Source organism: Lynx canadensis, chromosome E1 (genome assembly GCF_007474595.2).
Source record: "Lynx canadensis isolate LIC74 chromosome E1, mLynCan4.pri.v2, whole genome shotgun sequence".
NCBI lineage: Eukaryota > Metazoa > Chordata > Mammalia > Carnivora > Felidae > Lynx > Lynx canadensis.
The window spans coordinates 37,113,564-37,126,213 of NC_044316.2; the positions used below are offsets into that span (position 1 = coordinate 37,113,564).

General features: G+C 36.1%; 1 protein-coding gene across 1 annotated transcript in view; it reads right to left on the reverse strand.

Moving 5' to 3' along the window:
* NPEPPS (aminopeptidase puromycin sensitive) overlaps window positions 1-12,650 on the reverse strand; it is a 94,637-nt gene that overhangs the window by 25,482 nt on the left and 56,505 nt on the right. Inside the window, exons 4-9 of the mRNA XM_030295838.1 lie at window positions 6,536-6,657; window positions 4,996-5,103; window positions 3,318-3,518; window positions 2,776-2,872; window positions 2,631-2,664; window positions 1,674-1,788 (exon numbers count right to left, since the gene is read on the reverse strand). Coding sequence (XP_030151698.1) covers window positions 1,674-1,788; window positions 2,631-2,664; window positions 2,776-2,872; window positions 3,318-3,518; window positions 4,996-5,103; window positions 6,536-6,657 — 677 coding nt within the window. The remainder of the gene's footprint in view (window positions 1-1,673; window positions 1,789-2,630; window positions 2,665-2,775; window positions 2,873-3,317; window positions 3,519-4,995; window positions 5,104-6,535; window positions 6,658-12,650) is intronic.

Here is a 12,650-nt window from a genome sequence, read left to right on the forward strand (position 1 = left end):
GGTAAAAGTTAGTTTGATAAACCAGAAAGCTACCAGGACCAAACACAGAAAACTAGAAAGGATTTTTATAATGACTGAGAAAAGTTACTGTCAACTGACAAGTTAAACTTTCTAGATAAACAGAAAAGCAGTACTGCTTATATAAATATTAGGTAAAATGAACAGAAATATCATGGCAGTAAGTAGTTCAGTAATGAATGTTGTTTTAAGTATTTATGGAATACAAAATTCTCACCTGTTAATAAGAATTAATAGTAGAGTGGACAAGGAATATAAGTGAGTCACAGATAAAACCAACTTAAAAAAAACCAACTTTTTAGAAAGAGATCTTAATCTAAGTTTCATTAAAGCTGATTAAATCTCTTAAAAAAAGAAATCAATATAAGAATCCACGATAGAGATGCTAAAGGACTAATGCAATGGTGAAAAACAAAAAGGCATTAAAATTCTGGAAAGATCAGATGTTTTCAATACTAGGTGATGAAAGGCTATTTGTCTAAGTGCTCTGTGCACTTATTTAACTAGTAGCTCCCACGAAGATAAGCTGGTACAGAGCTAGCTATTCACCAACCTATCATTAAGCCCTTAAATTTCACTTAATGAAACAACTGACATCTAACAACTAGAACAGTTACTCAAATCCAGTAAAAAGTTGTTTAAAAGCAATATGAGAATGTGCACATATCCCCCCACTAAAATGTATTGCTGGTAGTTTACTAGCACACTTAATTCCACATGAAATTATATGTCAAAAAATTTTTTTTACTCCTACGTAAAATTTTAAACATCCAAAGCAAAAGGAAATGGTTTAATCTCAAGGGCTGGCTTTCTTTAAAAACTCTCTCAGACATGTAATAGTTGTTAAATGCCGTACTTTCTTGCTTATTCCTGTGACATATGGACTCAACTAACATCCAAGTCAGGTTCTGCTCTTTGGCAACCTAAAATGCTATCAGGGAATTTGGCTGGCTCCAGAATTTCCAGTTCTTTCTTTGCAGAGGTACTTCTAGTTCACTCATTAAACCCTGTGCTCCCAAGCTGTAACATAGTTGGCTGCCATAGATAGCACTTACTTAGAGTAAGAGGGGAAAGGTCAAGACTTAAGGACAGAGATCATTCACTGTAAACATTATAATAAACAATAATCTCAATGGAACAGTTGGAAATTTTAATATACTTTATAGTTATTCCCTACTTTGCTTCCGTTTCTATTAAATTTCCATGTAATATTTTAGTCAATGAGACAACTGACCCCTAAAAGCATTTCAGCCTAATCAAAGATCATGTTGTTATTTATCAGGTTATTTTTCAGCTACTGGACTACATAATAAATATTCCCAAGAAACTAGTGTCAGGCTGGCATCTCACTGCACGGAATCTCTGTACCTAAAAGGAACCCCTGTCACCCAAATTAGTATGACTTCCCATTTGTAGGCAAACCCTACAACAGTTTAGGAAGTGTTTTGTGTTGAATAAAGACTGTCCACGTGCTCCTGGTTAATACTGAGATTCTGATAAACACTTTTCAAAGTGGACCTTCTAAAATAAAGATTTTCTATGATTCATTTATTTTTTAGCACAGTGTTCCAGTCAAACCTGAAATACTATGTAGCCAAAATAATGTACAGCAGGATGAAGACAAATATATTTGAGCACTTAAAAATATTAAATACCATAGTAACAAGATTTCCAAACCATTGATGGGCGAGTTCATGTCCCACAACCAGAGCAACCCACTGGCGTGATGAAGAACAGGAGTTTTTTGGATCGATAAGCAATGCAGTCTCCCTGTGTTTAAAAAAAAAATTTTTTTAAACAATAAAAGTATTGCAATAAAAGCAGGCATGCACAAGTGGGTGAGCTCCCCCCACTAAATAAGATGGTCAAGTTAGGCTTTAGAGATATCAAGAAAACATTTCCTCCGAGTATACAAAGGAGAAAAAGTTCTGGGAAGATTAAAAGCTATTCCAACAGAATTCATACAACAGAAGATCAAAGGTGTGACACAAGTTAAATCATCAGTTTGTAAATAAGACAGCTGCCTGAAATTTTTAAAGAATTTAGTCTGAGGGATTAGACTATTGTGCTAGACAGAGACAGAAGACAGTCCTTCCATTAAAAGAAGGGGACTGGCAAATTGGGAGAAGATGCATTCCACAGTCCGGAAAAGAACACTGAACAGGCTGTCCAAAACTTAACTCATTGAAGCAGGCAGGGCAAAAACTTGTTTACAGACCCTGCTTTAAAAATTATACAACCCACATGTTTGTATTGTGGTGACAGACATGTAAAAACCTGGCCAGAAAATATTAAAGCAGAGAAGGTTCTTCAAGCTGGAAAAATAACTATGAAACTTCTGGGAGGAAGAGAAGGCACCGAAATGAGAAACTCAGCCAAAAATAGATCTAAAAATGTTACTAATGCCAGATGCTCACTTTAAAATCTTACAATCTCAGATAGTAGCACCAGAGGGTGTTCATGTGCATTCCTGAAATGTGCACAGAAGTGGGGGAGGTAGGAGAATTTACCGCAGATCATAAGGCAGAAGCTACTCAACTGCAAGTAGGTGTGAACCTCTTACGAAATCAGTGATTGAAAAGACAAGGCAGGGGAATGTATCATAAACATACCTATAAGTAACAAGGCCCCAGTTCTCCATGGCACCTTCATAAAATAAATACAAACATTTATTGATATATGTACATAACTCTTCCTCAAAATCACAAAATTCAAAAAAGTTATTACAATTCAGCAATAAAATGAAATTTACTTTACCAGCTGCAAAGTCTGCAATAGCAATGAGATCAATTTTAGGTAGAGGATAAGGAACATTGAAGTAGTCCTTATAAAAAGGCAGGGTTTTAGCAGCAACCTACAAAAGTATAAACAAAAGAACCACCTGATAAATATTTCATTGTAGTTCATATAGAAATCCACACAGGAATCCTGTTGCAAGCCAAAGCACCTCAAGTTACTAGAAACCAACCCTGGGGAGCCCTACCTCCGAAGACTACCTTAGCCCCAAGCTTTGTTAAGGTTGGCCATTTAAAACTTGGTATGAAAAATATATTACTTATTTTCCCACCCACTGTCTGGATAAATAAATGCCACTCTAATATTCTCTTAATCATTATCTTGTAAAATGTTAATATAACACCAAGGTTGGTAGTTCCAAAATTCTATTAAAAATAAAATCAACGTAGCACAACAAACTTCAGACTAAATTATAAATAATTGTACTAATAATTGATCAGAAATGTAAATTCCCCAACCTGGAGTTATGGACTGTTGGAACAATCCTCTTCAAGTACATTTACCTCTAACGCAAATTTTCCTTGCTCTGCTTTGCCAACAGGGGTGTAAACACGGACACACACACCATCTTTTGACCTTGTTTCTACAAAGTCATATTCACCCACAACAAATGCCACCAGATATGTAGACATGACAGGTGTGCGGGCAAACTTCACTTCCACTACATTTTCATCATCAGGGTACGGTTTCCGATCAATTACATTCTTTAAAAAAAAAAAAAAAAAAAGAAAAGAAAGAAAGAAAGAGAAAAAGAAACAAAGAAAGAAGTAGAAAATTTAAACAGGTTTACATTAAATACCTTAGAGGAAATACTAGCCATAAACTGTGCTGCCTCTCCTTCCCCCTTTCCAGTACTGCTTACTTATCTATCCCAATTCAACCATTGCTTTCATGCTGTCAAAATCTCTCCCATTAAGAAGGATAGGAGCACCTGGGGGGCTCAGTCGGTTGCGTGTCAGACTTCGGCTCAGGTCATGATCTCGCAGTCCATGAGTTTGAGCCCCACGCTGGACTCTGGCTGACAGCTCAGAGCCTGGAGCCTGCAGCCTGCTTCAGATTCTGTGTCTCCCTCTCTCTCTGACCCTCACCTGCTTGCGCAGGAGCGCGCACGCTCGCTCTCTCAAAGGTAAATAAACATTAAAAAAAAAATTTTTTTAAAGGATACATTAAGAGGTTGGGGGCTAAAGTGTTAAAACTACCAAGGATCTGTGAGAGAAAAGCAGCAACTTTTCCTGGATACCTATTATATGCCGGCACTGGGATGTAAGACCTCAATGCTTTTCAAGTGAAAGAAGGATAGAGGGCAAATAACTATTAATGAAGTGTAATTGTGAAATCTACATTTCAAAGGGTACAGATTTCTAAATTTAGCGCATTCTCTATACCAAGGCTGGTTCTAAGCAAATTTGTGGAAGAATCTCCACTTTTACCTACAGAGTTCCTCATTTCTCTTTTTTGTTACCCCTCTTTTTCCTATTCAGGCTCTCCATTTCCTCAAGATCTCTCTATTCTTTCTTCCAAGGAAGACTTACTCAAGAACAGACCTGATAATTTCATTCATACTAAACGGTAAAAGAATATCTCAGTTTAATGTATTATTCTCCTTTTAGGAATATTCGAGAAGAGAATGGCATTCTATCTATGGAATTCTCTCTACCAATAAAGGAGGCAAAAGCCAGTTATTTTCAGGTACAGTAGGCTTTTCCAAGTTCCCCAGATTCATATTATATGCTATAGGGTACTCTCTGTCTTAATCAATATACTTCATGTGGTAAATGCCTACTCTATTTATGAAAGAGATCAATGACATCAGTGAAAAGAGCATATTCCAAGAGTACAATCAACCAAAAACCTAAATACACACTTCATTATATGGCTATATCTTTTGGCATTATTAACAAGAAAGCCAGATTTTTTTTTCAGGTAATATTTATTAAACTCATCACTTATTTAGTTTTCCAAATTAAAGTTTATAAGGAATTTCTTCCATGAGGAGGGAAATTCCAAATAAGGCAGTTTTAAAAAAGAGGGCTTACTGGAAATAAGAAAACTAACATTTATGTTCCCATTCTGTATCAAGCACTGTGTGCTAGGTGGTTTCACGCTATTCCATCTAACCAGCAAACTAAATATTCTAAACACTTATTCAAAATTTAAATATACTTACAAACACATACATACCATATTTGATAAAGCTACTCTGTCTTTAGGAACAACCAACGAGATATCAAAAGTTGCTTTGATGGCAGGCTCATCCCAGCAAGGGAAAGCCCTCCGAGCATCCGTAGCCTTAAGAAAAGAATATGAAATCTAAATATTACTGAATTAACCTAACCAACTATTTCATGAAGTAACTGCCATTGTCTTATTTCTATCATCCATTCCTTCACTTGTTTAAATGTTTACTTTCTACTCAGTGTCAGGCAACAAGCTAGGCAGTGACTACAAGGAGAACATAAGGCTTACTATCACTGCCCCATCAGCAACCCCAAACAAACAGAAACAAACAATAAACAATAATCCAGGAATTAGGTCTGCTACAGGTCTTAACAGTCTATAGTATTAGACTATTTTAGAATATTTTCAACAAAACATTTCAACATTTCAAAAATTCAATGTAAATGGCTTCAGCAGTAATGTTACAAAACACAGAGCATAAGAGAGTCAACAAGTACACAGTAAGGATTCAGAGCTGGGAACACAGGTTGCCTCTCTGGATTTATTAACACCTCCCCCCCGCCGAATCTCCGATGTGCTTTGTTCTTCATCCGAAATGACAGCAACAGGAATAAAGACAGATGCCCTCATCAGTTCTAAACAGGTCATTCGTTTAATGGCATTTCCATATACTACACATAAAACTGCCACCACTTGACCTACTTAAAGAGACCTCATTTTTTCCTTTAAAAATAAACAAAGAACAAATTAATTTGTTTTTTAAGAAAGGCATCTGGGTGGCTCAGTCAGTTGAGCATGTGACTCTTGATTTCAGCTCAGGTCATGATCTCACGGTTGTGAGAATGAGCCCCACGTTGGGTTCCACACTGAGCATGTAGCCTGCTTAAGATTCTTTCTCTCTCTCCCTCTGCCCCTCTCCCTCGCTTGCGCTATCTCTCTCTCTCTCAAAAAAAAAAAAAAAAAAAGGGAGCAAACTTGTTAAGCAAAATAACGTTTAGTGGTTCAGTTTTGAAAGAAACTTGAACAAAACAGAATGAAGTAAAAAAAAAAAAAAAGAACCGATGACAAGATGCTGTATCTTGAAAAGAAGGAACAAAATATGCAGAAGTAGAGGAAGCACATACTTTTGGAAAAAAGTTTCTCCAAGGAAAATGTTAGATGGCTGGCTGCACTCTAAAAGAAGTTAAGTAAATGATGAATTCATTCTACTTACTTATTTGAAAAGTAAATAGGGTATAAGGAAAGAAATGGTAGCACAGAAAACTTTTCAATTAGGAGCAGCAGCAGTAGGTAAATGAATTGATACTAGAAGAAATTAAATGAATTAACATGGATAAGATTTAAAAGTTTCTAAAAAAAAAAAACCAGTTTCTCAAATATCTAAAAGACAAAGTGATGAAAGCTCTCAAAAATTCATTTGAGGGACAGACATTAGACATAAACCAATATGAAGGGAACAGAATAATCATGCAAATAATAGAACAGAACTTTGTCAGAATGTTTATACATCAAGATCGTAATATTTTAGAGAAGAATACCATACCTCAAACTGTGTGACAGCAGCATAACGCACCTCTCCAGAAGGGGTAGTATATTTACTTCTGTAGAAGCCTTTCATTTTGTCATTCAGCTCTCCAACAAAATCTATCTTTAAGGTTCCTGTACCTGTGATTGAAAATGAATGAAAACCACTTTAATATAGATATTAGTTCAAGTTATTAAAAATATGTCCTTAAGACACTAACTTAGTTGACCTGTTACAATGTTCAATTCATTCTTTCCTTTCTCAAACACTTCTCCCAGCAAAGGAGAGAATACAGTATTTACTAAAGGAAATGGCAGACTAATCCTAAAGTAAATCTTAACATCACGTTTAGGGTGACTGCTTATAAAGTTCTTTAACTGTATTGGGGCGCCTGGGTGGCTCAGTCAGTTGACTGCCCGACTTCGGCTCAGGTCATGATCTCACGGTTTCTGAGTTCGAGCCCTGCGTCAGGTCTGTGCTGACAGCTCAGAGCCTGGAACTTGCTTTGGATTCTGTGTCTCCTCCTCTCTCTGCCCCTCCCATGATCATGTTCTGTCTCTCTCTGTCTCTCAATAATAAATGTTAAAAAAATTTTTTTTTAAGTTCTTTAACTGTATTAACTTCATCTCAAATCACCAATACATAAAGATAAAAACAGAAGAGGAAATGAACATTTGTTAATAAATGTATGACATGTTACTGTGCATGGTGCTTTAAAAATATTTAGAAACTTGAAAGTTGGTATAGTCTCCATTTTTTTCAGATGAGGAAACTGACTTCAATAACTTGCTTGAGGTCACACGATTAGTAAGCAGCAAGAATGAGATAAAAATTTAGGCCTGCTTAATCCAAAATTCATGTCCTTTGCCAATTATGCCATATAAATTGGCCCATTTAGATGAATTCATGCCAATTACTCTATCAGTAAGATAAGATCTTATCTGTTCAATCCAAATGGAACACTGATTCCCTACTTTTGTAAGGAACTATATATGGAAGATCAATGATTTGGCTAGCAAAGGGGCATAAAAACTCTTATAGTCACCTCAATCATTTGAAATGATAAAAGAAATACATTTAATCAATAATTACTAAATGCAAATAAAAATGCAACTTGAATATATATTCTATTATTGTATAAGGGCAAACCAAATTAGACAAAATGGGAGTTTTTGTGAGTATATATACTTTCTTTCACAACAGAAAAATTATTATCTATAGTCATCTATGAAATTCAGATGCATGACAAAACAATAATCCCATTCTACATTTTACAAACCCCCCCAAAAAACCAACCAGAAAAATGTTGACTTTTACTTGATCCTTTTAAAAGTGCCTATTTATAACAAGAGCTAGAGCATGGGAATCTAACAAATCAAAGACATAGTATGATTATAAAGTAATTAGGCAATCATTCTAAAACATTTTATACCCTAATGTTTTAAACTGTCATTTTGGAATGCCACAGAGCAATGCCACTGACATTGTTTACAATGTTCTTGACTCTTTATCTTTCTGACATATGCTTTCGGATGTTCTCAAAGTCAAATCTTCACCTTGCAAAATTCAACTTTTTTAAAAAGGTCCAAAAGTCACGAAGAGTCCAAGTCTACAGAATAAGTGAATGACAAACTGCAAACTGTTTCTGGACAAAACACTGTGGTCTATTAAGTATGTCAATTAAGTAATTAAACTGATTTCCTTATGTACCTCAAACTCATTCTGGAAGTAATTTCAAGTGAAAATTTCAGACCTTTGTGGCAAAGTCATCACTCAACAAAGTGCCATGTTCTATTTTTTTTAATTTTTTTTAAGTAAGCTCTACACGCAACGCAGGGCCCGAACTCATGACCCCAAGATCAAGAGTTGCACGCTCTCCTGATGAGCCAGCCAGGCACCCAAAAGTGCCATATTCTTAAAATAATCATGCTGGGAAAAAAACTGAAGTTTATTTAAATAAATGTTTGTGACTCTGATTTTTTAAAAATCAGACATTCTGTCTGAAGGGGACAATGAATACTTTCTTAAAGAGAATGACAGATTACTGGGACAGTAAATAAGAATACAATAAAAGAATGTGAAAGAATTCTAAATGAGTGATACCAAATGATATGTATATATAGTATTATATACTAAAGAATTATAGTATAAAATGTGTTTTCTTTAGGAATTCACTAATCTTTAAAAAAGCAGATATAGTCACATTAATAAAGTTTATAAGGAATATCTAATAGATTCTAAAAACCCACTACCTTTAAAGGGAAGTTGTATGATGCCATGTTATGTTGCAATTCCCATAAATGGAAACTGCCAGTCTGTTTTCACTAAGTCAACTGTTAAAATTTCTTTTATGTAATTCATACTCCATGGAAAATCTACTTTTGCCTTTTCCTATTTGGAATACAAATGGATTCAAAACTCATAACTAAATAAGAAAGGCTGCTTACACTTTTACTCGGTTTTAAATCTCCAAGGCCATCAAACCATAACAAGATACTGATAGTGACCACTTCCAAAAAAGTGGCATACTAAACAAAATACAAAGTATTGGAAAAGGTTATTACCTGAAATTCAAACAAAACACAAGTTAAAGTTTTAAAAAATCATTAATAAATTTAAGTAGTGTCACATACAATACTAATTACAAAATGCTTACACTAATATAGAATTTTAGGGCAAAAACAGGAGAGAAAAGACTTCTTAATAAACGTCAACTTATCAAATTTACAGCATACTGAAGAACTGATTGCCAGACTGTCTAATTTTATACCTGTTTGTGTACAAAATTTACATTGTTCCTCACATTAGACACCTTATTTCAATATCCAGTGTATGCAATACTTATCTGCTTGGAATGGTAAACCTTTTAAAACATACAATAAATTCATTTATAAATTAAACAACAGAAAAATTGCAACTTCTACCAAAAACTCTATTTGCTATCCTGCTTAGGATAGAACTGCTATAAAACCTCATGTAGACCTTGAAATACTTCAATAAAAATTTAATGAGCCTACTAAATGCTAAAAAATTAAAGACAGATTAATTTGTATAAAAAGAGAGTAAAGGTCTCTGCTTTCATGCCACCATTTCCTGTGAACCTGTTTTTCACTCTTCAAAATGTCAGTATCACCCGGTATTTCTCCAAATACACACACAATTAAGGGGAAAAGAAGGGTACAGAATATGATGTGTGGCATGCTAACCTTTATGGGTTTTTTTTTTTTTAGGTTGGTTTGTTTGTTTAGAGAGAGAAAGCCAACAAGGGAGGGGCAAAGAGGGAGAATCCCAAGAGGACTTCACCCTGTCAGCACAGAGCCGGATGCAGGGCTCAAACCCACAAACCATGAAATCATGACCCAAGCCGAAACCAAAAGTCGGACATTCAACCAACTGAGCCACCCAGGTGCCCCTAACGTCTGTGTTCTTAAACAGTATATACAGACATGTTTACAAAACTATGGAATAGTTTTGAAAGGATACATAGGAAACTGGTTGCTTTTGAGTAGAGCTGAGTTAGAAAGGACTAGAATGGCAAACACATTTCCACTATATATCCTATGAATTTTATTTTTATTATTTTTTAAACTTTTATGTTTTATTTATTATTTGAGAGAGAGAGAGAGAGAGAGAGAGAGAGGGAGGGAGGGAGGGAGGGAGGGAGAGGGCAAGCGAGCTTGCATGGGGGAGGGGTGGGAGGGGATTTTTCAGAGAATCTGAAGCACGCTCTGTGCTGACAGGCTGACCGCGGCAAGCCCAGTGCAGGACTCAAGATCATGAAACTGAGCAGAAGTCAGACACTCAACCGACTGAGCCATTCAGGTGCCCCGTTATTATTATTTTTTAATGTTTATTCATTTTGAGAGAGAGAGAGAAAGAGAGAGAGAGAGACAGAGAGAGAGAGCGACAGGGAGAGAGACAATCCCAAGCAGGCTCAGAGCTGTCAGTGCAGAGCCCTATGCGGGACTCTATCTCATAAATGGGAGATTATGACCTGAGCAAAAATCAAGAGTCAGAAGCTTAACCGACTGAGCCAGCCAGGCACCCCAACTGTGTGATTTCTAAATACCTTGCTTATACAGCTATTTCTTCATTTTTCAATTTTACATATTATTTTCTTTTTACTGTAGAAAGTAAAGTTTTAGCTAAATTACATCTCCCACTCCTTTATTTTTTACAAAGAGTTAATTTTTTTTATGACCATGCAAATCTGAAAGTACCTTTATTTTACCCTCTTTAAATTCACAATTTGGCTAAGCACAGAATTAATTCTAGGTTGAGACTCATATTCATTCATAATTTTGAAGGAATGGCTTCATTAGGGTCTAGTTTCCATTGTTCCTGATGGTCTACTACTATCCCTTTTTTAAAAACAAAATATCATTCATTCAAGTATAGTTGACACACAATGTTACATTAGTTTCAGGTATAAAACATAGTGATTTGGCAAGTCTATAAGCTTTGCAGTGCTCATCCAAGTGTAGCTACCACCTATTACCATACAAGCTATTACAATCCCACTGACTATGTTTTTTATGCTGTACTTCTAATCCCCCCCCCAACTTATTCTATAAAGGGAAGCCTGTATCTCCCACTCCTTTTCACCCATTTTACCCACTCCCCAGTCTACTGTTATTTTGATTCCTGAACTTGGAAGGTAACCTGCTAGCATTCCCTCCTTCCTCCCAACCCCCTGACTTTGGGGAGAAACTCTTTGAGAGCCTCACTTTTATCCCTGGAAGTTCTAAGATTTGCAATGATACGGCATTTTTTACATTTATTAAGTTAGTCCCTCTCGGTGGTGTACCTTTTCAAAATGAAGATTCCAATCCCCTCAGTTCAAAGGAATTTTCTTGTTTGTGTCTTTAATAATTTTCTCTTCTCATTTTCTCTGTCCCCTCTTCTACTAGATGGATGTTGGTTCTGATAGATTGGTCCTCAAATCTTCTTCCCGTTTGTAAGATTCCTCTATTTCATTTTCCAAAACTTCTATTGAGTTTTTTCTTTCTTTTTTTGTTTTACGTTTTTATTTATTTATTTTGAGAGAGAGGGCACAAACATGTGCGCGAGAGGGGGCAGAGAGAGAGGGGGAGAGAGAGAATCCCAAGCAGGCTCTGCACTGTCAGTGCCCAGCCCCACACAGGACTTGAACTCATGAACCATGAGATCATGACCTGAGCCGAAATCAAGAGGCAGACGCTTAACTGAATGAGCCATCCAGGCTCCCTAAGTTTTTTTATTTCTACTGTATTATAATTTCCAAAGTTTTCTTGCTCTAATTCTGTTTGATAACATTCTGTCCTGTTCTTATTTGATGAATGTGCTATTAACAATATCTCTAAGGATATTCATTTGTTTTGTGGGGTTTTTTGTGACTTTATTTTTGTCTTGTAGCAAGTTTCTATATTTCTATTATTGTCTGGTTTTTGACTCTTTCATAGAAGTTTAGTCAAATATCTGGTAATTGTTGCCCCAGTGACTTTGGGCTTGGCCATGCTATTTGCTTCAACCAGTGAAATGAGAATGGACATCAAGTATACCACCATTCGTGCAGAAGCATTAAATGTATCTTTATGGTTTGTTTCTGTCCCCATCCCTGAGTTGCAGAAGCTGCTTACTACAGGTCCTAGAAAGAGAAGAGTTGTGAGTTGAGTGGAGCTCTTAGGTAAAGGTGGAAAGAAGGCTGCAGCAGTCCTCAGGGCTGTGTGTAAGCAAGAATTCTCTGCTGTAAGCCACTGAGATTTGTCATCCCATTTGTAGATGAAAATGTATGTATATACTTCTACATAGATGAAATATTTATTTTTTTAATTTTTAAAAAATGTTTATTCTTGAGACAGAGACAGAGCGTGAACAGGGGAGGGGCAGAGAGAGAGGGAGACACAGAATCTGAAACAGGCTCCAGGCTCTGAGCTGTCAGCACAGAGCCCGACGCAGGGCTTGAACCCACAAACTGTGAGATCATGACCTGAGCCGAAGTCAGACAATTAACTGACTGAGCCACCCAGGCGCCCCTAGATGAAATATTTCTTGAAGGATTCACCAGATGATGGAAGTGGAAGGGATCAGAGGAAGAGAAATCTCAATTTTTATGTTATATTATTCAGTATCTTTTAATACATGTTCATGGCAA